Raw genomic sequence first — 24,836 nt, 5'->3', positions numbered from 1 at the left:
CCCAAAACTGTTTTTTGCCCTCCAACAGCCAAAGTTTTTGCCATGGAAGGTGTGGATTGGCCACATCATCCCTCCGCGTGGCTGAAATTATAATTAATTTTTGTAATTTGAACCCGAAACACTGTCATTCGAGGGCTGGATGACAAACCCGAAACATTGTCAAAAGAAAATGCAATAGAAGGGTCTTCCAGTTATTCCTCAAGTAGGATTAGGACATCTTTGTAATTTGAAGCATAAATGGTGGAATCTCGAATTTATGGAATTGGAATCTTGTTGTGGGAGAGCCCTACTTTTTCTCTCTCTGTTCACCCAGTTAGGGTTTTTGACGAGGCGATCTCTGGCGGAAGTTTTGTTCAGCCCAAGGTTAGATCTCTTATTCTTTTCTCTTTCCTCCTCTGAATTCATAAAGCTTCCTAGTTTCCCGTTCGCTCCGATTCTGTTATTTGCTTTTGCTACTCGTTTCTGATGCTTTATTTTCAAACTTTCTATTGGAGTTTTCGGGTTATTGGATTGTTGAAGTCCTGCGAAGGGCTTCGTGTTTGAAAACCCTAATTTTTTGGCTTTAATTGCGTGCTTTCTTTAATACAACTTTTCCTTAGCCAATTTGAGTTGTTATTCGGAAGAGAGAAGTTAAACGCTTCTCATAATGGCAACCCCAATTGGATACATCGTTTCAGTCTTCCACTGGGGTTCTCTTTGAACTGCTTTCTATGTTTGACGATAGTAATGTGAAGCTTCCTGCAATATTAACTGCATCCAGCATTGCCCTGAGTTTCTGCTGCAGTAAGAAAGCAGATATTGTAAGCAAAACCAATCGCAAAGTTGATCATAGGTAGGGGGATTTGGCGTGCCTTCGGTTTAAAGATCCAACGTATCATGGAACCCCGCATCGTAATATATTAAGCCAATGGCAGCTAAAGTATTCCAACTAAGAACTTATTTTTGGGAACATATCTCTTACAAATAGACCTATATAGCTATCCATTTCTTTACTACTCTAATGTGAACGGGGAATCGCTTAGCAGTATATCTCTTACAAATAGACCAATATAGCTATCCATTTCTTTACTACTCTAATGTGAACGGGGAATCGTAGCAGTAATTGAAATTTGGCTACGAGTATCAAGGCCTTTTTAAACTTGATAAATGCATGACTTATCAGAAAAAGAAACGAATATGATGAAACGAAACTGGTATTAGTTCAACCACAGCTGGCCACTTGAATATCATTAACATAAAGTAGAATGTTGTTTTGGGACGTTATCATTTAACGAATGTTTGCTTCAAGTTTTCTGATTATAAATCTATAAAATTGGATTATTTGTGCCAATACTGAATAAAGTTTTCCTCTTATTGACCATGTATATGTGTCTTCATGGTCTCTGAAGCTACATTCATAGGGTAAAAATGTTCACACTACATATATTCCCTTTTCTTTCTTCTTTTTCTATCCAGATTAACCAATTGGCTTTATGAGCTTTTGGTTAATCTAATAGATTTTTTATTTTCTTAGGCACACTAATCAGCTTCTAGGTTTGGTCGTTCTGTTTTTAACGTGGTAACAAATTTTAGCAGATAGATTTCAAACAGTAAAAGCTGTTTTAGTTAGTGGCCTTTCTTTGTCATTATGTTTCATTTGTCCCATTTTTCATATTTGCTTCTCTTGTAATCGGTTATGTGATGTTGACTGTTAGGCATGTGAGCCTATTTTCTTACCATATCTGGGATCTGAATACTAAAGACCTGATGGTAATAAACTAGAGCGAGCTTTCCAGAACTCTGGAAATTGGCTGGGTGGTTCGATGGGCTCAAACCATGATTAGGATCTTCTACTCCTGCCTGCTACTACCATAATTTGTTTGGATAGAGGTGGGAATGGAAACACAGGAAAGAGAAAGAACCACTGATAAAATATGTTCTGGATTTTTCTGTTTTGCTCCAAAGATAGAGCTATGTCAAGTTCCACCCTGAATCCAGCCTTGTAAGGTGCCATTTCTCAGTGCATTGGTAAGATGTCAGGCTGACAAGTTTGTGAGGTTTGAGTCTGACATGACCACTTTGTGCAAAATATGCCAAAGGGTAGGTCTGTATCTGTCCACCTGTTTCAAGATCCTGGATGACTCGGACCAAATTGGGCAATGGCACTTTATTGTTATTACTTGTTGGCTACTTTGACTGGAATTATATAATAAAAAGCACAAATCAATGAATCACTAGATCCAGGTCTAGGATTTCATGGTTCATTGCTGTGTAAATCAGTTTCTATATTTCAGTTCATGTCTCCATCAACAGCAGAGTCAAAGTCAGCAGTTGACACATTACAACATCCTCAGCTTGCTTTTGATGGAAGTAGTGAGGTTAAAGTCTGTGGTGTTAATTTCAACACTTTTTTGCTCATGTGAGACATGGTTAGTTGATTCTGAATATTAACATGTGAGATGGGGAGAAGCATCATTTGAAGAGGGTAGTGGAATTATTATTATAGAGTTCAGTAAGATAACTATTTACTGACAGTAGGTTTGGTGTCAGTGGAAATGTTGGTCATCCAAATATAGGAAATGGTGGAAATGTCATATCGGAAATATTTTAAAAATTATAGCTATTGAGGAAACATTGTGAAATATGCAAAAATGTAGAATAATATTTTATGAAATGTTAACGAAGCATAAAACACCCTTTAGATTATTTTCTTGTTCCAAACCATCAAACGAGGTTAAGTAAAAGAAATAAGGTTAATAGACAAATAATACACTGCAAAGTTTCCCTGTGGCCTTGAGTTGGAACTACATAATATTGTATGTTCAAGCAAAACTTAAACTCATAGAATGTGCAAAACTGCAAATAATTCTAATAGATCAACCAAATGTTCTATTATACAAACAAAAACTAATATTTAATGTCACATCCAAGGAGAATTTATAACTGGCTAAAAGTTGTCATCATCCCCATTAGGTGGGTGATAATATTGCTGCTCCACATATGTATAGCACTGATGCCAACCCATCATGTTATGAAACCATATTGCATATTCCACATAGTGCTAGTGGTTTTCATTAGAGAATATGTCCATTCCAATAATATTTTCTTACGGTACCAACAGACATGGGAATATGTTGTGGAAATAGCAGGAATTGTGTTGACTTTTTAAACTATTCTCTTCTACACTTGAGTCACAAAAATTTGGTTTCAGAAGATAAATATTGGAAAATTGTAATCTATGATTAAAATTTGGAAAATTGTAGCTGACATGTTGGGGGAGTATTTAGGAATTAGGTGGGGGCTATTATTGCTATGTTTTCAGGCCCAATTGGGGAAGGAGACTCTCTTAGGGCTGAGATCCTCGCAGCCTTGGAAGGCATCCAAAGAGCAAGGGAGCTGGGAGACAATGACATATGGAGTTATGACAATGAGAAGAATAAATTTAAATGGTTGAGTAGGGATATGGTGGTTCATTGCAACTGGGTGAAGATGACTGCTAATTCCTTTGCTGATGGGTTAGCAAAGCAAGGGGTGAATAGGAATTTGATTTTTTGGGCAAATTTTTGATTTTTTCCTTGTATTCTTTGATGGGGAGTTAAGTCTTTTTACCTCCCCTTTGTACCTAAGCTTCACATAGTTTCATATCTTTAATAAAGTTTCTTGTTAGTGATAAAAAAAATGTTGAAGGTGCAACACCTGACAATGGGCTGAATTTTATGGTTGATGAATCTAGTTCCTTTTAAAGCAAAGTGGAATTATGGATAGAGGAGGCTTTGTATTTGAAGGATTGGTGCTTTTCTAATGATGGACCTCTGCTCATGGGATCTGATCCATATAACTGTCATTTAAGAACTGAACAATGGCAGCTGAATGAGCTCCTGATTGTAATTTTAGATGGCTTGTATTGGTCAACACAAGTTCTGGTACTATTGGTACTTTAGGCCCCGTTTGGCATTGTTCCTGCCTGTTCCTGTTCCTGGAGAAATTCCTATTCCAGAACAGGAATGGGATTTCTGGTTCCTGGGGAATAACACTAGTGTTTGGCAATTTGTTCCTTAGGAGCAAGTTTCTATTCTAAAGAAATAGAAACAGCGTTTGGATATGCTGTTAATCTTAAGATTCATTTTTCAAATCCATGACAGTTCATTTGAATGGCTAAGACCAGTGGTTTGATTTGATCAAACCACTTGAATAAGCCAGATCAATTCAATGGCATAAACTAAAACTTTTTTACAATATTTGTATTTTTTTTTGTTATTCTGAAGAGGAAGTTCAATCCAAACCTATACATTTTTACAATATGCAAGCAAATTGCATGTCAAACAGAGATAATGAAAATAAAAAATAAACAAGGGTAAAAAGCACTGAGAAACGAACTAAGCAAGGAGTCAATGCTCCTACCTGTGCAGTGGAAAGAAGGTGAAGATTGATTGCAAGAAAGCTGGCTGAAAAATGCGACCAATCGAACAATTGCAGCTTGATCGAAGCTCTGCAAAGGCTTGAGAGTGTGTCAGTGGTAGGAAGAAGAAATACCCCACTAAGCTCAACTAGGGCTTCCTTATGGCTAAAAAGTTGTGAAATTACCATTGTAACCCCACTCAACTTGTGGGGGGCCTATACATGTGTTCATTACTTAACAATGATGTCGTGGGAACCACGCACTCCCAGTTTCTTGTTCCTGCGGAGTGACGTCCTGGTCACTCCACAAAAAGAGCTGGGAATGTGCTGTTCCCACTCCAAAAGAACATGGAAGATCGAAAATGTCATGCCAAATGTGCTCCCGTTCTGCGGGAACATTGGGTACGCAAGGAACACTCCCGCGGAATGATGCCAAACGGGTCCTTAGTGGCCTTCCTCTACTTTTTGAGTCATTGAAGAGTCTTGAGTGGCAACAAATGAAGTGTAATTTTCTCTCTCTGGACTTGAAATATTAGGGCTTATAAGTCCCTTAATTTAAGTTTGGATCATATATAGTAAAATGCAGGAAGCTATTTTGCTGCATATGGTAACTGATAAAAGAATAATGGAACACCAAACAAAGAATGACATGCTAGGTTGTTTATATAATGCACCCAACCGGATCTGTATATACAAGTATAGACGTATATTTGTGCAATTTAGATTTACTTTTGTATAGCTGCACGGTAAGCTGCTTTTTTTTTTAATTATGCTATATAGTGTTTTTTGAATGTTACAATACAAGTATATAACACATGTGGTTAGTTTTCTATTCTGTCTCCTTGCTGACCTGGGTATTAGATGGGGAATACCAATAAACAGTGAGTTTATGCAAGTCTCAAATCCATGTCCTGTGGACATGGTGGGATTCATGAGCCCACCGTGAAAAGACACAATAGAAGACAAAGTTGACATGTCTTTTAATTGGTCTGACCTTGTCTGTTGTGTGAGGAATATAGTGTTGCAACATGTTTTTTTATGAACATTCCTCCTCATAAGACAGCCCAAAAGATTTCACTTGTTACTTGACTCACCCTTCTCTGCTCTGTTAAGTTGGAGTCCAATGACCTTAACATGATGCAGCAGATAAGCTGGCAATTGGTATGACATGGATATTATCGAAGGAGTAAATAGAAACTTAAGTGCAAATATGAAGTAGGATGCTCATGCCATGTATCCATTCCCCGTCTTTTATTTTTCCTTTTCATAGGTATCAGTTTCCTGGATTTCAGGATATGAAGAGTTCTATTTTGTCGTATTTCTTGTTTACATCTTGGAGTTTTACTAGTAAGATGAGGACTTTTACCTATATATATATATGATTGATACCATGATGCTTGTGGTATGGGAATTGGATAATTGTTGACTGTTCTTAAACAGGCCCGATAAATTCCCATAAGAGAATTGGATAGGGTTCAACTACTATTAGAGCAAAGCAAGGAAGATTAGTGAGTGAATCAAACTATTAGGCTTCTGATAAGTGAGAATATTGAGCTAACCTAGTAAACGAAGTGAACAATGTTAGCAAGCGTAAAGAAGTGAAGCAAGGGTGAATGCAGTGACCTTCCTTTCCTTGTTGTATGAGATACTTTATATGTTATTATTCATAAGAAGATTTTCGAGCCATATATTAAAAAAAAAAGATATGAAGCCATATAAGAAGCTATTTCTAAAGAATGAGGGACGGAGATAAGTTATATGCAGTCCATTGAAAACAAGACAGATCCTAAATCTTTGGCTAATGGCTCTTTACACTCTGCCCACTTGTTGGCAGAATTTGCCAAATCCATTGGAAAGCAATTCTCCTTTCTGTCGAAATGTCAAATAACCAGTTTGGTGCCTCTGGTAGCTAGTTAGAGTACACAATCCTATATACTCAAAATTTGTTGTTCTTGCGTCTTTTTTATAGAGTTCTGCTCACTTAAGTTTTCTTTGGTTGGTTCTTTTTCAAGGGTAAATTTCAGGAGGTTCCTTATTGGTTACTTGTGATGTTTCTAATGTTAATGAAAAAAATATTAATTATTGATCAAGCATGGTGCTTTCTGCAGCTAAAAATTCTGAGCAAGAGGTTACTCAATGTGGTTGTTGAGGCTATTGGCCTCTGAGCTTATGACAGCTGGGTTTAATTTGAGTAGCCCTATCTCTCTCTATCTCTATTATGTGTATTTCTGCATGTCATAACGAGTAGCAAAGAAAAGTATTGATATGTAATGAGGTGATTATAAGTTATGAATGTATAGTATGCCTACCTCACAAAATATAGCAAAATATTGGAAAGTGACTAATATAATTAATATATAAATGAAGTGCTATCTTTGGTGGCAGGTCCCAGAAGGATGTGGAGCTACTCAAAGCAACAGCCTTCCGATATGTGTTACATGGTCTTTTTCCAAGCAGTGGTAAGGTGGAGAGGAGTAACTCTTAAAAAAGGGAAAGGATTGGGAGGAGTAGTTGAGGAATCTTATTTTGGATTTGTGAAAAAAACCTTAAGACAGGTAGGAGGAAAGAGAAAGGTTATAAGATGGAGGGAGTGGATCTAGGATGGAAAACCAACCACGTTCTTGATAACCTATCTCCTAAAACACCAGAACTGAAACTTAAACCACCTATTCTTAATCATGGTTGAAATAGCTCTTGGAGAAAGAAATGAACTAGGAGCTTGTTGGATTCAAGTGTGGTTGTGATAAATCATGTAGTGGAACCTAGTACCTCTAAGGTGATTGGAGGGCGGGCACTGACAAAGGAGAAGCAAATTGGGCCAACGAAAATAAATAGTTGGAATGTAAGAGGACTGTGAAGCGTGAGGAAGAGAACAATCTGAGATGTTCTGTGGAAAATAAATGTTTCAACAGTGTTGTATAAGTTCTTTTGTGAGGAGTGGTATTGGTTGGGGGGAGGGGGCTATATTTCTGGTTCTGATCTTCCTATTTAGGCCCCCTGGTTGGCTTGTTTTATTTATTTCGTGTATATTGAGGGGGTCTTCACTTAACTGGTATAGTCAAAGGACCCTATCTGCTGTAGTATTTTCATATTTTGTGTTTTTTCTTATCCAAATAAATTTCTGTTATCTATAAGAAGATAGTGTTGTTTGAGTAAACTAAAATAGGGGATGGATGCTAAGATGGGATAGAAGTGTTGAGTATATGTCCTGTATTTGGGGCCATTGGGGGGAATCATCACCATGTGGAACAATGGAAAATATGCTCCTTTGTAAGAGTTCATAAGAGTCTTTCTGTCTTAACCAAATGAAATGGATCCCAATGGACTTTGACCAATATAAATGGACCATCTAGTTGAAGAGATAGATAGGAATTATAGGAAAGGCTGTGGTTAATGGGATGACCCATGATAAAATGTAGGTGATTTAAATGTGGTCAGATTCTGTAATGGGGGATGGAAACAATTCGGTCTACCAGCAGGAGGAAGTTTGAGAACATCATTAATGATTGTTCTGTTAAGGACTTCTATTTTATGCTAGATTACCATGACCAAATATGCAAATCACTCCAGTATTGCATAAACTGGACAGTTTCCTGATGGGCCTTCAACACTACCCTATCTTGCTTTTTTTGACATTTTGCAAAGTGTCTCCTCTCCTTCCAAATTCGAAAACACGTGGGCCTTGCACCAATTTGTTCAGAGATTGAATTAGTTTGTGGAAGGAGCAAACTAATGTGTCAGGTGTCTGATTTTGGATTTATGAAGAAATTATAACTCCCTAATGTGAACCTCAGGGAGTGGAATAATGGAGGTGCTGGAACATCGGGGAAACAAAGCCTTTGTTGTTGAGACCGATAGATGACTTAGATGGAAGGATGGAAGAAATCTCACTAGGGAGAGTTGCCACAAAGAAGAGAATAGAATAGTGCAAGTAAATCAGTCAGAGGCAAGAAACATGACGCAAATGAATTAATTAGGGGGATAAGGAGTAAAAAGTTTCTGCTGTTTAGCAAATGGATGATGTACTTTATTTCCAAAGAGATGCAGAATGACATTGAGGTGATTAAGATGAAATCAAGAGAGCAACGTTGTCCCATTTTGAACTGTTGTGCATTTCCTCATCTGAATCATAATGCGTAGTCAAATGATTGGATCAGGAGAATTTAACTAGAAAGGAAGAAATGGCATGTTGGGAAGCAGTATTGCATGGACTTTCCTAAATGGATGATGTGTTCATGTTGGGCATGCACTGGAGTCTTGCACTCTACACATTCTTGAGGACACATTCACATGAAATTTCCTTTCTATTCCTGGCTTATCTGACATAAATGAACAGCTAATGTACAATAAGAACGCCATTTTTCATATCAAAGGTTAGTAACAAATAAAACATTTGATGCCGGTATAAAATGTTAAAATTTAAAAATATAATTTTCCATAGATGTTTCCATGTGTTCATGTTTTCTCATCTTGCTGAGTTAGACACTTGGACACATGGTTGGTTCTGATTTCTGTGTACATGTTGATGTAGCATTGTGGTTTTCAGCATAAATGTGGATAAGGCTATTGGACTTGAGGGTTTCACCAGGGCCCCCTGCTAGACTTGTTTCAGGAAGATGAATTGCCAGAGATTTTTAGAGAATGCCATAAGGAGAGATAGGATGATGTAGAATGACCTTGAGCTGAGCAAATCTCTCAAAAATATAATAATTAAAAAAAGTGGACAACCAAGAGAAGAAGATAAAGGAATTGCACCTTTCTTCTCAAATGAATTCACTCGAAACTTAATAGTAGGCCTTCAATGGAATAAAAACCCAGACAATGAAAGTTCTTGAGCATCATAGCCAAAGAAAAGGAACTAAAATGAATGATTTTATTTTTTGCTGGTGCATAATTTTATTTTCTATCTCGCTATTCTCCTTCATTGAAATATTTTCGACTTCATTTATATTTATTTCCCTTAATTTGAAGACTCACAATAAATCCCCTGATGCATACTTATAGCTGAAATAACTTCAAAACTAACAAATCCCGCTGCCACCAGGGTTGGGGGGGTTTAAGGGGATGGGCTACCCCCATTGTGTAGCCCCATGAAGCAAAATAAATAAATAAATAAAGTTACATGCTCTCAGAGTGTGGGTACCCGTTGAGCCTCTCAGGTGGTGACTTATTAAAATTATTATAGATTTATAGATGGAGACCTTATCGTTGTCTTTCTCTGATAGACGAATCCGTTGTAAGAATTTTAGTGAAACTACTCATCATTTTGAAACCTCTTTTTGAAATCACCAGCTGAGATAGTCTTTTTGAAACCTCTTTTAATGATAAGTATGGATAACGTAGAGGCCATTAAGAGCAGGGCTTTATGGAAGAACAAAATGCAAGGAACTTTCATGACAATTGACAAGGAGCATTTTTCAGCTATGATGAGAGAAACCAATTTAATGAGCTAGCACATTGACTTCCAATCCTAGAGGACTTTTTTTTTGAAGATAAATAAAAAATAAACTTTAATAGAGAAAAAGGAAAGGAAATTACAGAGGACTTTGTGTGCTATAATATTAATGGCATTTTGATATGGCTCATTCTCGTTGTTCTCTTCCATAAGTGAATGAGGTAAAACTCAACTAGATGGTTTGAACTAAGGAAATCCAGGAAGTTTTGGCATTTGGGAGAGAGGTATTTACTTTGTAGAAATCAAGATGGTGAAATTTTGCTAATTTACTTGGGCCAACTTGGGATGGAACTTTAACATAAGCAAAATTGTGTTGATTACTTCATGGGTTTGCAATATTTTTTTGAGTGGTAACTTTGTACTTATATTAAGAATATTAAGAATGATATTGCCAACAAGTCAGCCAAACTGTTTGATGCCCTGTGTCCATGACCAGCAACTCCCAACTCTCTTGCTAGTGTTATAGCCTGTCTTAGAGTGTACTTATGTTGCTGTGTTCCGTAAGAACTGTTTCTCACTTCTCAGCCTGCTGATCAATGATCACTACCTGAGAGTCTCCTTGATTTTCTAAATTGTGCAGGTTAAGTCTCTTGCATGTTTTTAAGCCTTGAAGGGAGTTCTTGCAGTTCTTCTGTCATGGAGTTTCCCTCACCTATTGGGCCAGAGTAGAGAGCGATAAAGGCACCTTTAGCATGCCAGGGACCCAGGTTACCTATGCTTTAGCCATCAAAATGAAGTTAGAAAGGCCTTGTAGCTTATGGTGTTCACTTCCTTGCAATCCTTTGGCTGTTATGGGGTCTCCTTCATCTATTGAGCTAGAGTATAGAGCAATAAAGGCACCTTAAGTATGCCATGGATCAGGGTGTCCATTTCCTTGCAATCCTTTGACTGTTAGTGCTAGTGTCTGTTATAACCTGCCAGCCCCTTTAAAGCATCTTCTTTAGAGAAGGGATTAGAAATCTCCAATGTCATAACCTAACTCACCACCCTAGATAATATATTCTCAACGACCTCCTTTGTTCTTTTTAATTTTTGTTATTACTCACTTATCAAATTGACCAAAGGGCATCTGTCCTTTCACATCTCCATAGGATTTTCCCTCTTCTTTTTCTTGGGTTGAAAAGATTGTAGAGAAGATAGATTTTAAATCATCAGGTGAGACCACCCTGGTTTCCACACCCAAATAGAGAGAAGATATATTCCCAATAGTTCTGTTTCCAAAGAAAGATATATCCACAAACACTGAAAGCAAAAATTCTGTTTTCATGGATTGACAATTGCTAATAAATTTACAAATCTAGAAATTGAAGGGACTCCCAAGTGGTGATAGGTGGGTGATGGATGAACTCTCTAGTCCTCGGCTACGCCTTAACGCTATTAGAAGGGCAATGTTCCTGGCATATAGCTAAATACCTAATATTGCTGGATTCACAAGTCACATGTCTGAATTGGGGACTTGCCCTTTAGGTAAGTTGTATTTGTAAATATAGGAATTTGTCTATTTGGAGTTTTTGGCTGGTAGTAGCATAGTAAATGCTTTTCTTATATATTTGTACTCCTTTTGCTTGATAAAATTGCACCATCTGTTTCTTATGTTAATAAAGGAGACTTTCAGGTGGTGATAGGTTGAATAATCACCTTCAAAGATGGTCCATGGCAGTTGTTGTATTAGGGAATAGGGAGCCAAACATCAGCTACAAGAATGAGCAGCTCATTGAATCATGTGGTGAAGTCCATTTTGCAAGCTTGGCAAGGCTAGGTGTTGGGGGAGAGTGAGTATTTGGGATAAACCTTTGTGGTTGCCTTATGTCATACCTGAATATTACAAGGGTGCCCTATTGTCTTATTAGGTACTAGGGTGGAAAACATCAATACACGAATGAGCAGCTCATTCAATCATGTAGCAAAGCCCATTTTCCAAGCTTGACAAGCCTAGGTGTTGGGGGAAAGTATGGGGACAAGCCTATGTGATTGATTTCTTATCTCTATGTCTGTACAAGGGTGCTTTATTGTCTCGAGTGCTGCGATTTTTATTGTAAATTTTTTATCTAATACCATATCCAGCTGTTTCCTTGCTGTATCCATGTAACATATGTTGGCTTGTCATGTGGATGTCTGTTTTTTATCAGTCTTCATGAGAAATGCTGTTCTATCCTGCCCATTGTTTTAAAAAGGTGCAAAAAAAGCGCAAGGGCCAATTTGCGCCTGAGGCGCGAGGTGCAAGGCGAGGCGTGTGCCTTTTTGAAGCAAGGCGCAAAAATACAAAAAAAATGCTAAAAAATTAAAAAAAGCCAAAAAATTTTAAACATAATATTGATAAAAAATATAAACTTAAATTTTAAAATAAATGCTTTAAAAAACCTATTATCTAAAACTAAAATACATAAACATAACATGTAAAGCGTATTCATATGAAAATTAAAAAATAAAGGTAAACATATAAAGCATTTTCAAGCATGTAAAACTCGCGATTTATTTTTTTCCTTAATTGCATTACTTCAAGTAGCTGATGTGATGTAAAACATATTGCATTCTTGATTCTACAAGTCACCTTTGTACCATGCCCCGCTCGAACAAGTCCATGTTAGGGTCTTAAATTCTAATTTCTCACATAAAAAGTAATGATTTTATAACTTTAATTGCCTTTTAAGAAGATATTTTATTAGAACGAATGAATGAACAACATTAGCAAAAATAGGGGGTTCTCGGAGCTCCACTCTCAAGGGGCGTGGTCAGAGGTCCGGCCCCCCCCCCCGCTCAGCTGTTAGGCTCGAAAAAAAGCAAAAAGCACAGAATTTAAACAAGGCGCATGCCTGGGCTGTGGCACAAGGCACATCAGGCGCACGCCTAGGTGCACCAGGCATGCACCTTTTGAAAGGTCTGTGCCTAGGACCTAGGCGAAGCGCATGCCCTAAGATGCGCCTCACCTGTGCATGTAGGCTTGCCTTTTAAATCACTGGTCCTGCTCTATTTGGGGTAGGGGTATACTATTTGATTCTTATTTTGGCAGAACTTTTTGATCTTGTTACCAATAAGAAAAAGGTCTCTCTCCAATCCCCTTCATATATATACCCCATATTCTTTAAATTGTTCAACCTTAAAGGCAATATATGACATGCCTCTGCATATCTGCAGAATAACCCTTTATTTGCCTTGAGAAATTCTTTCTGTTCTCTTCAATTGCCCCATGATTCCATGAATGATGTGAACTTCCTTGAGATTCACCCAGTCTTTAGGAGGGATGGCGTACCCTATCACAGCTTTTGTTTTGAGCTAGTAATCGGAAGGTGCTAAATCATGAGTTGAAGCAGTGATGATGGATATGCTGTTACTAACCATGGATAGGTAGAGAGCAATGCAAAATTGTGATAAAATATTTTGTCATGTTTTATTGTTGAACTAAATATTGAAATCTACAGTTCTTCATAAACATTGCTGATGTACTACTAGAATTTTATGTGGAGTATATAAATATAAAACTATATATAAGAAGTGGTTCTATGTTGCTGACAGCCTTCTGTTTTTTGCACAGGAAGCTACTCAATGGTGGTGATGTGTTCATACAGGTTTCAGCAATAAAGACCTTCTCTGTCAATACTAAGGATTTTTGTCTTCTGAATTATATGCCATTCTTGTAAGAGATATACATGGCTGGACTGTTACCTGGGGATCCCTCACATCATGGAATGGTTGAAAGTGGGCCTTACAACTTTTCCCAGGACAGGTCTGAAGAAGTTGGCCGCTGGTATTTATCTAGGAGGGAAATTGAAGAAAATTCCCCATCTAGAAGAGATGGCATTGACTTGAAGAAAGAGACGTACTTACGCAAGTCATACTGTACATTTCTGCAGGATTTAGGCATGAGACTCAAAGTGTGAGTTCGATTTAGTTGGTGGAAGTTATTTTTGTCCTATTGTCCTTCAATATCCTTTTTTTTTTGTCTTTCTTTTATCTCCAGTTATATGAGGGATTTGTACTTAGTTTTTGCTTTATGAACTATTCTGGTGTTAGTTTGGTTTAGTTTCAACTATTAACTTTAAGTCAAGAAACTAAGAAAAGGTAGAAAACAAAATGATGACAAGAACAGTGATTGCCATTTTATTTGAAAACAATAGTACATGCTGACAACCACCACCAGCCACCAGCGGTAACAACACTCACGCACATCGCCATTTTTGGTAGAGGGAACAATCTTGATCATTAGTCAAGATCAAGGTTCAAAGTATTGATAAGATACACCCCATATTGGGCATATCGCATTGTATCTAAGGGTCACTGATACACTGTATTAAAAAAATTAGGTGGATTTCATAACTAAAAGTAAAAAAAAGTAAAGAAGATTGACCTTTTTACATGTCCGATACTCAGTTTTTGATTATTGAGTGCTTTGATACTTAGAACCTTGGTCAAGATGATGTTTTAGAAATACGAGAGAGTACCTTTATGTAGTATGCATTAATTTTTATCATTGTAGACAGGGGTATCTTTTATTGTTTCATTGAGCGCTGTCCCTTTTGTCAAGAACAAGGTGTGAACAACCAGTTCTCCAATAATAAATAACTGCTTCTGGTATTACATATCTGCTTGTATTCTATCATGTTTTTTTGTTTAGGTTCATATTTATTATCTTAATTTGGTAACATTTTCTTTTTTTAGTCTTATATTGCTTTTTACTTCAAATTGGTATTTTCCCTTCACTGTAATTCTATCTATTGTCTATCGAGTGTGACAATAAATTCTTTTGATTGCAGACCCCAGGTAACAATAGCTACAGCGATAATTTTTTGTCATCGCTTTTTTCTACGCCAATCTCATGCAAAAAATGATAGAAGGGTGAGTGATTGTTGGGTGGCTTTAGTGGTTGTTTTTTCCTTAACTATTTAGTGTTTGCTTATTGCAAGGCGTTATTTGATCTTCTCTCTTTCTGGTTCATCTTGTGGTATGTAACCCACTGTTTTATCTTGAATAGTGGTGAATGTTAAATAACATGTTGCGTTGGCTTGAATGGTGGCAAACATTTTTGTTTAAATTTCTTGGACAGTACAAAAGAAGAGGGCATTATAACGAGGTTAAATAAAAATTACCTCTAATATATAGGTAAGTTGCCTTGAGGGTAGATGATAGGAACTTTATTACCCTGCCTCAAGTGATTTTCTAAATTTATTGTGCTGCAACTTACAATATATCATTCAGGATGCCTTGATCAAGTCTTCATTCCAAGATGAATCATTTTATGCATCATTACCTCCTGACAACTTTTCCTTATTTCAACATTCACAGTAGCCATGTGAACATACAACATATCATTCAGGATCCCTTGATCAAGTCTTCATTATGAACCATGTTATTCATCATTACCTTCCAATGACTTTTCCTTATTACAATATTTATAGTAGTCATGTGATCCAACACTGTTGTGATGCTCTATTTGATCAAAATTCTATCATTTAAGCAACTGATTCTGGCTGGTATTTGGCATAATTGTCAAGTTGTCTAGGTGATTCTGGGCATTAGTAGAATGCCTAGTAGCCTAGGCCTTAAGAATTCAACAAAATAAAAAAAACTAAATTTTAGTTAGTTCCCTAGTTCTATACATCATTCAGCATGCACATTAATTGGAAAGGTGGGCGTTCTCTTTATTAAGAATATTAGGTTTTTTCTAAAACCATGGCAAACCGTTGTATCTAAGACAAGACAATGGTATTTTAAATGTATTAGTTTCTATATTTTCAAAAATAATATTTATATAATAAGTATTTAATGGAGCAATTTCATATAAAAAATAGCATAATTAACACACTCTGCTACTGGTCACGGATCCTGTCTCGCCATTCCATTCTGTTGAGTGCCATATCCATTGTTAAATTATAGGTCCTTAAATCACCATCCTAGCTGACCCTTGCCCATTTGGCATTACTTAGTTAAGGTGTAGAACATTGCTCCTGGGAAATGCCCTAGCATGAACATGAAAAGACAAATTAGGAATTCAGGATCCATCATCATCATGATCATCATCCGTGCCTTATCCCAACTAATGGGATCGGCTACAAATCTGGATCCATGACCAATTGACCATGAGATTTTTTTTTTTTGGGCTCAGGATGGAAGGAATTCGAAGGTCAAAGGAGTTGAATAAGGAAAATTGTGGTTGAAGGTGACTCGCAGGTAGTAGTAGGATGGCCACAAGAGGATAAGGTGGGATAGTGGAACTTTAGCAATGAAAAGAAAAACTACAAGTGGCTGACAAAGGATATGGAAGTGAAGTACAGCTAGGTGAAGGAAAATTGGATGGTTGAAGGGCTTAATGGATGGGGCGGTCCATTCTATCAAAAAACAGGTATGGAAGAGTTTAGTGAGTTTGGCTGGAAAGAAGTATGAAACTGAAATGAGGAGGCAGGAACATTAAAGGGTGGTTTGTTGCTATAATGGAACAGACTGGGGACAACAGAAGGTGATCTATGTGCTGGAAGGTAGAGAGAAAACAGGGTGGAATCTTTTTGCCTACAAGCTCTATGAGTTTATGCTGAGGGTGGAGGATATTCAATTACAGGAGTGGTGCTTTGGTTTAGGGCCAAGAAAAATTCAGAGGGGTAGGGATAGCTTGTTGGAAAGAACACCAGTAGAAGATGCTCCACCGATTAAATAAAACTGCATCCTATTTTTTCTATTTTACTTTCATCTTGAATTTTTATTATATAAAATTAAAAACCTTCTATAGTTGCTAATTGTATGAAACTGCTCTATTAAATACTTAGTGTAGTAGTATCATTTTATAAAATAATGAAATTAATACATTTAAAAGATTTTTTTATCATTAAGATATGATGCTTTGCCACATTTTTAGAGGAAATTTAATGTTTTAAATAAGGAGAATTGCTATTTTTTCAATTAATATGCATGCAGAATGGTATATAAAACTAGGGAAGTAGCCAAAAGTTACTTCTTTATATTATAAAATTCTTATTGCCTAGGGAACCTAGATGACTGGGCACCCCAGTGTTGCCTAGAATTGCCTAGATGCCTTGACAGCTATGATGCCATGTTGCTTTACCACATGTGACATGATAAATTCCACATGTCAACTTGTTATTTATTGAATTTTATAATATAAAAATGTCTGATGACCCATAGTTGTGCCATGTCGCATATATTTTGCCACATTTGTGGTCATCTAACTTGGCATATATTTTGCCATGTGTCACAAATTTGACACATGGCATATAATTTACCATATTTACAAATTTGTGATGTGGCATATATTTATGAGCATCATGACCCATTGTTGCGCCATGTGTCTTGAAATTTTCCATGTTCATATACATTTGCATCTTAAGTTTTGTGAAAAGTTGGCCCAAATGTGCTTTCAAATCACTAAATAAGAAAAAAGACTTGTGCTTTTTGTTGGACAAGTGTTTCTGCTTTGTGTGTTTTTTCTCTGAAAATGTGAAGCTTTTTTTTTTTTTTTTTTGTAGAAGCACGAAAGTACCTCTAAAAAGCTTATCCGAACATAACCTAAGTTTTCTGCATTTGATAGCTTGTCTTGTTAATGTTGAAAAGATTTAGATCTTAAGGTGATCATTTTACTATGTATTACATGGTCTTCGGTATGGGTATGTGTCTAGGAGTTGGGTTTATCCAACTTTAAAATCTTGGTATATTAATATACCAAAATTTTATCCAAAATTAATACACCAAGTCTCCAACTAGTACTAATGTATGGATGCATCATACCTTGGATAATAAATATTAATTTTCAACAATGCAAGTAACCTGTGCTTAATTTGGATATATTCAATTTTTTATCAGAATAGGTACATTCCATATACCATTGTATGATGTGTCCATATACCAATGTAGTACATGATCGTGGGAACTTATGTTAAAGTTGGGTTTATTTAACTTTTATCAGAATAGGCACATTCCATATACCAATGTATTACATGGTCTTGGCCTCTTGGGTATGGGTATGTGTCTAGGGGTTGGGTTTATCCAACTTTCAAATCTTGGTATGTGGGAACTCAGGCTAAAATTGATACACCAAGTCACCAACTAGTACTAATGAATGGATGCATCATACATTGGGTGATAAATATTAGTTTTCAGCGAATGCAAATAACCTGTGCTTAATTTAGATATATTCAATTTTTTTTATCAGAATAGGTACATTCATTGTTGATATCCAAAAAGGAAAGCATCAAGAACAAAAGAGTGAAAAGAGAAAGTCAGATTGTATAAAATGGCAATTAAAAATCCTTGTGGTTCTGGAAAGAATCTGAAGGGCAAAGGAGTTGAATATAAGGAAGCTTGTGGTTGAAGGTGACTCAGAGGTGGTAGTAGGATGGCTAAAGGAGGATAAGGCAGGGCTGTGGAACTTTAGCAATGAAAAGAAAAATTACAAGTGGCTGGCAAAGGATATGGAAGTGAAGTACATTTGGGTGAAGAAATCTGCTAACTCTTTTGCTGACAGGTTAGCTAAGCAAGGGGTGGCTTGGGATTCTTTATTTTGGGCTATGTTGTATTTCTTCTTTATTGCTTTTATGGGGGCTCTTGCCCAACCCGGGGAGTTAAGATTTAAGAAAGTTTATCTCCCCTTGTAATTATTTTTGTTTCATTTTAATGAATAGTTGTTATATTAAAAAAATCCATTACATAATGTTGCATAGAAAATCCATATTTATGAATTTTTTTCCTGCTGCAACATATTTATGAGGTTCAACTGATAAAAAAAATCATGTGTATGAGATTTAAGAGGGTTTTCTGGGCCATTTTATAGAATGGCAAAAATGTTAGATTCAAGAAGGGACGGGTGGTTATAGTGTACATGTTGGATAAGCTAAATCCATGCCCTTTTTTTTTCTTTCTGCCAAGTTTAGATGGATTGGATACGTCCACTTAATTAGAAACACATCAAGTTTTGTTTGCTTTGCTAATGTGTCGGCCATTTGCTGATCCATAGACCCACTTGAAGGTCACCTTAACTTCTCTTGATAAACTCCCAATCTCCCTCATTTCCTGCCTATACATTCAAGGTCCTTCATTGTTATTCACCAACCAGCCCACTACCAGCAAGGAGTATACTTCAACATCTATTTGATTCATGTTCAGCTGCCTTTTCTTGTAGGAGAGAAGTGATTTCTGCTTTCGGTGAGTCTCCAGTTCCTATTGAATCTGAACAAAGACTCGGTACAGATCCATTTCCTCTATGGTCTTTTTTTTCTTTGAATGGTATTTTTTGCTCTTTCTTTATCAACAATTTTTTTCCCATAGCATACTTTGTATAATTGGAAAAAGGCTTTGGAGTGGCATACACTGCTGAGAAGAAAGAAAGAAAGGTGATGGAGTGGAAGCCCCCAGGTCTCAACAAGATTAAGCTGAACTTTGATGGGATCTCTATAGGAAACCTAAGTATGACAGGCATTGGTGGTATGTACTGAGGACCCTTAGCGGAAGGTGATTCTTTAAAAGCTGAACTATTAGCTCTGCTACAAGGATTAAAAATTGCCAAGCAAGCATATCTTGAGAACTTGGAGATAGAAGGGGAATAAAAAATGGTGATTTCTTGGACTAATTCAAGTGGTAATGTTCCTTGGATCTATAGACATTCATTAAGGGAGATAGTAAGCATAGCAAGGGAACTTAATACCTCATTCACATGGATCAGGAGAACTGCAAATGGAATGACTGATTCTCTAGCTAAACAGGGAATTCAAAGGCAACAGCTTTTTTGGGCTTTATTTTAACAATTTCTGTTGCAATGTCTACTTTCTAACTGCTGTAATTCTTTATTTAATTCTCTTAATTGAATAAAATTCTCATTTTTTGATAAAAAAATATTCTAACAACATCATTGGGTAAAGGGATTTTCGAAATGGAATCTTTTCAGCATTCATCATTCAACTCCTAGTTCAGCTGTTATTAGAAACCACTTTCGGCTTCCTTTTACTTTACTTTGTCTTGTGCTGTTCTACTTTTGGAACTGTAAAATGCATCCTAAATTAATGTGCTTTGGAGTTTTTGTATTTTTTGAAGTTATTGTAGACTTGGGTCCATTGATGATTTACTGGCCACAAAATTATACCCAATGTTGGTCCCAGCTATCTGGGGTCTTGGGAGGGTAGACTGGATGCGGTTCTAAACTTTGGCATTTTTATGCACAAAGTGACTGCTCAAGTTATGACCCCTATGTTGAAACTTCTACAACTGCTGATGAGTAGTGTTACTTACAGAATCTAGGTAAATCTATCTATATGGCTGGATATACATGCTGATGGAAAAAGAAAAGAGTGCTTGGGTGACATTTGTGCTGTATTTTCATTGATAAATTTTTAGTTATTGACGTGGTAAAAATGCTATGCAGACCATTGCAACAGTCTGTATGTTCCTTGCCGGGAAGGTTGAAGAGACTCCACGGCCACTGAAGGATGTCATTCTTGTTTCTTATGAAATCATTCATAAAAAGGACCCAGCTGCTGTCCAAAGAATCAAGCAGAAGGTACCATCTCGCTTGGTGGTTTATGTCTGTTTACATATTTAGTTTGTTGCTCCAAAGCCAACTTTCATCTGGTTTTATTTCCATGTTTAGTACAAGTTTTCCTCATATTTAACTCCAATAGAACAAGAGTTACTATTGAAACTATTTTTTTTCTCAATACATTCCTTTTTATCCTATATAAGTATTGTGCTGTTTTTCTTCTTATTTCTTCATCCTTCATGCAGGAAGTGTATGAACAACAGAAAGAATTGATTTTACTTGGTGAAAGGGTTGTTCTTGCAACTCTAGGTTTTGATCTCAATGTGCACCACCCATATAAACCCCTTGTAGAGGCAATAAAGAAATTCAAGGTTGCTCAGAATGCCCTTGCCCAAGTTGCATGGAATTTTGTCAATGATGGGTATGATGTGGCTATTGTGTTCCCTTTTTCTTTTTATTTCCAACTCAGATAATGTGCATTCAATAGTCTTTCGTTTCCTTATCTCTTAACGAACTGGAGAGCACCATGCAGGCTACGGACGTCGCTCTGCCTGCAATTTAAGCCCCATCACATTGCGGCAGGTGCCATCTTCCTTGCTGCAAAATTCCTCAAAGTGAAGCTCCCATCGGATGGTGAGAAGGTCTGGTGGCAAGAATTTGATGTCACCCCACGCCAATTGGAGGGTTGGTGATCTTCCCTTGTTTGCATTTGTAATATACTAATGTTGAAGACCATTGAGGCAGTATATTGAAGGCACAATGGTGTACATGTTGCAGATGGTGGAGCTGTCCATTTGGAAGCATTCCATCTCTAAGATCTGCATTGCCAAATATTGACCCAAGTGACTTCAACTCCTCTGACTGGTAGCTATAGTAAGAGTGACTATGTTGAATGGATGGTTGTAGTCATTTAATAAGGTCAATGGGCTTTACCCTTCCAAATGGAGACATCCTGTCCCATTAGCTTGCAGATTGCCTTGTGCATCTGTGTCATTGATATCCTGTCCATCTGTGTCTTCCGAACAGATATCTTTTGACTTCTCTAATATTGTCATTATGGTCATGTTTCTTTCAGAGGTAAGCAATCAAATGTTAGAATTGTATGAACAAAACAGAGTACCACCTTCCCAGGGGAGTGAAATGGAAGGAAGTTCTCAAATTGGACCAAGTCACCGGACCCCAGGGAAAACTCCAGCTGGTAATGAGGAACAAGCATCAGCTAATGGTTATGGTCAATCAGGAAGTTCATCTACAACAAAGCCTGGAGCTGCGGTACCATCATCTCGGCCTGCATCTGACCAATCAAATGTTGACAATCATGGTGGGCCTCAGAGGAGTACTCAAACTCGGAGCAATGACCATGGGAACACAGAGATGAGAACTGTTGTTTTGGACAAGGTGGATATTGAAAATAAAGAGCGTTGGCACTCCGAACAAGATTTTTTTCATTGCAACAGGGAGAATATTGGAGAAGCTTCAAACAGGCCCAAGTTTGGGTCAGATGGACATGTGGAAGATCATGAAAGAAATGGTGGGAGAAGTGAAACCACTGAAGCGGGGGAGTGGAAGAATGAAGGTGCACAATCCAAGTTTGGAAACACCACAAATCGTAGAGAAGGACCTATAGGTCAGTCTCCACGGGATGCAATTAAGAAGATTGACAAGGACAAAGTCAAGGCAGCTTTAGAGAAACGGAGGAAATCTCGTGGTGATGTGGCCCGTAAAATGGATTTGATGGATGATGATGACCTTATTGAGAGAGAGCTGGAAGATGGAGTTGAATTGGCTGTTGAAGATGAGAGAAACAAGCGGGAGAGAAGGCAGAGCTGGTCTAAACCTTCCAACAGATTGGAATCTGAAAACCTAGCTTATGGAAAGGATTATGATGATGCTGCAGATGGAAAATACCCTGTGAGGGAAGGGCCATCGTCATGGGTTCCTGATGGAGAGAATGTGGAAGAAGGGGAGGTATCCTTGTTTGATGATGCTGAGCACAATCACCATTCTCCCAAGTTCAGCAACCGTAAGAGAAAGGCAGTTAGTCCACCAGACAAACATTTTGAGGGAAAGCAACGGCATGACTACACACCGGGATACCATCATAATCATAATCATGATTTGATGGAAGACGGAGGCAGGATGGGACGACATGGTTATGCAGAAAGGGATCACAAAAGGCATGTACAGGAAAATCATGTGTGAGACGGGAGCACCATCTGCTGCTTGGTAGTGTAGTAAGACAAACGTCTTTTATTGGATATGCATGACTGGAAAATGTGGTTTCCATGTATGTTAAGAAATCAATCATGGTAAAAAAAATGTGAGGATGACCGATCAAAAATTGGAGAGATGCTTCAAGTTCCTCTGGTATGCCTTCTGAACCTAACAAGGCTGTTTATTCTTGTTATCTTTGAAAGTTTCTGCATCAAAAGAAGAAATGAGAAGGAAAAAACGTTGAAGCTTCACTTCAAATTAATCATAATTTATCGATCTCCATCCCCACTTCTCTTTTCGTTGGGGGGAGTACGGGTTTCAAATTTATGACAAGATCTTTCTGCAGGTTTACCACTATACAGACATCAGTAAGCAGGACATACAGTCAAACTTGTGCTCTACAACATGCGTGGCGAGGTCTTTGATCCGCTACATAATTGCTATGCTCATTTGTGACTGAATGATATCCAATTGTTTGGATCTATAAACCGAATTGACCAAGTCGGACTTGGATCTAAAATATCAGTTCAATTTGTAATGGTTTGAATGTTGATCCTCCCCAATTTAATCTGATTAAGATCCAAATCCCATAATATTGATTTGTATGTTTATGTGCCTATATAACGAAATTTTAATACAATGTTGGTTCGAATAATTAAATTATCCCAAGTATTTTCTCTCGTGGAAGCTATTTCTAATTGAGAATTAACTGCTAATTATTGCATTAGAAGTCTGAAAATTACAGGAATTATGTACAAAGATGCAGAATGATATATTTATTTTTAGCTATACTATAATTTCATCTCCGGTTAGATTTCCTTTAGTTCACGTTCGTGATTATTTATAGAAGTTATCCACAAACATTTCAAGTATTTTACACGACCAAACTAGTCAAGTTTATTAAATATATTTTATGACAAAATTACCCCTGATTCTGGCACAAGCCTGCATCGGGCCTGTAAATTTTAGTATGTGTGTTATTTTATGTTATGTTATATATTTTACATATAAATATCAAGGTAAAATGCTGAAACCTCCTTGGTAATTGCAATCACCTCCCCTGAATAGTTGTTGGTTGTTACTTGACCCAGTCTATTAGAATCCTCTAAAATGAGGCATGAAAATATCTAAAATTATAGCACTTGTTTTTTTTCATGACAAAATTATAGCATTTGAAATATGTCAAATATTTCTATAACTTTTTTTTTTTATATTTTTGTTATTGTAATTCTATTTATTTTATTGTTTAATTATGACATCATTGGTAGATTCATTTTATTCAAACGATTGGATATTTTTTCATGGGGATACACAATGGGGGGTAATGGGATCTGCTCCTCACAAACGAGCGCCTCACATGCACATCCACTGTGCATTGGGAACATCTCCAGTGAATAATAACTAATAAGAACGGGAGATGTTCCCAATGAACGATAGGATGTGCGTGAGGCGTGTGTGAAGCGCCAAGTGTGGGGAGTATATCCTCCCTTAAACACCTCTCAATCCTTGGTGTGACATTGGGATTTGATCCCAAGTCTCTACTCCAACAAGTAAAAGATCCTACCAACAAAACCACCATCAGTTGGATAGTATGTGCCGAGGTTCAAAGTATTGATACGATACGAGTTTCGGTCGTATTGTATCGGTTCTTAGAAATGGCTGAAATTTTATTCTTTTTAGTTTTTTTTTCACATTTTGGATTTTTGGGAAGCTTTTAGCATGTTTTTTATTATTTAAAAAAATGGGGTCTGAAACACCTGGAAATAGGTGTTTTGGACCATATTTTTTTCAAAAGATATGATATGATATACCCCATATCGAGCGTGTACCAATACTTTGAACCATGTATGGACTGAGTGTATTCTCAACCTAGGCCCATGCCTATGCATTGGTCCAAAGTTTTGTTGCCTAAGGTCGACCTTGATCTATCCAACTTAGGCCCAACCCGCATGATGCATTCAAGTTGGGCTCATGCATGGATTGATAAATCATCCCTTGACTAAATACATCAACGTATGTTTATATGTATACATGAATGCAAACTTTTGGGTAGATAATAAAGATTTTATTAAAAAGATCACAAAGGATACATATTACAAAATCCCACAAAGAGGTGCGAGGTGCCACCTCTAAACTGTATCGAAAAGCTTGCAACTAAGCCCAAAAAATCGGATCCTATGTACACCTCGTTTAGTTAAAAATTCTGCCAATCCATTTGTCAATCTTCTTGATTGATATGTTTGATGTTAACCATCTGAACCTTCTCAAAGCCCCTCTGTAGAACCAGGCTGTAGTCTTTGGCTTTTTTCTCCACCTAGT

At 37.1% G+C, this 24,836-nt stretch overlaps 1 protein-coding gene across 8 annotated transcripts; it reads left to right on the top strand.

The window, feature by feature from the left end:
* On the top strand, positions 1-23,186 carry LOC148864719 (cyclin-T1-3-like). 8 transcript variants are annotated; one of them, XR_016109994.1, is made up of 9 exons: positions 262-363; positions 6,763-6,836; positions 13,365-13,706; positions 14,584-14,665; positions 20,190-20,324; positions 20,549-20,724; positions 20,836-20,987; positions 21,379-22,670; positions 22,864-23,186. XR_016109994.1 is itself a non-coding variant. In XM_088978495.1 (9 exons), exons 4-9 carry the CDS (start codon positions 13,480-13,482, stop codon positions 22,503-22,505), a joined length of 1,899 nt encoding a protein of 632 aa, XP_088834621.1. In that variant the 5' UTR covers positions 262-363; positions 6,763-6,836; positions 13,062-13,177; positions 13,365-13,479; the 3' UTR covers positions 22,506-23,186. The 8 variants fall into 8 exon arrangements, 6 of the variants coding, with proteins under 6 accessions (XP_088834619.1, XP_088834621.1, XP_088834620.1 ...); XM_088978495.1 differs by adding an exon at positions 13,062-13,177 and having other exon boundaries at positions 21,379-23,186; XR_016109993.1 differs by lacking the exon at positions 6,763-6,836 and having other exon boundaries at positions 1-363.
* Positions 23,187-24,836: the final 1,650 nt, after the last annotated feature.

Source organism: Nelumbo lutea, chromosome 3 (genome assembly GCF_056320005.1).
Source record: "Nelumbo lutea isolate HS-2025 chromosome 3, American lotus-T2T, whole genome shotgun sequence".
NCBI lineage: Eukaryota > Viridiplantae > Streptophyta > Magnoliopsida > Proteales > Nelumbonaceae > Nelumbo > Nelumbo lutea.
This window is presented reverse-complemented; position numbering and strand designations above follow the sequence as displayed.

What these genes read in the sequence shown, in the direction of transcription:
- LOC148864719 (XM_088978493.1), top strand. Translation starts at nt 13,480, where the DNA reads ATGGCTGGACTGTTACCTGGGGATCCCTCACATCATGGAATGGTTGAA. An exon ending in TTAGGCATGAGACTCAAAGT is followed by an intron (nt 13,707 to 14,583) that starts GTGAGTTCGATT and finishes TTTTGATTGCAG; the next exon opens with ACCCCAGGTAACAATAGCTA. An exon ending in TGGAATTTTGTCAATGATGG is followed by an intron (nt 20,725 to 20,835) that starts GTATGATGTGGC and finishes AGCACCATGCAG; the next exon opens with GCTACGGACGTCGCTCTGCC.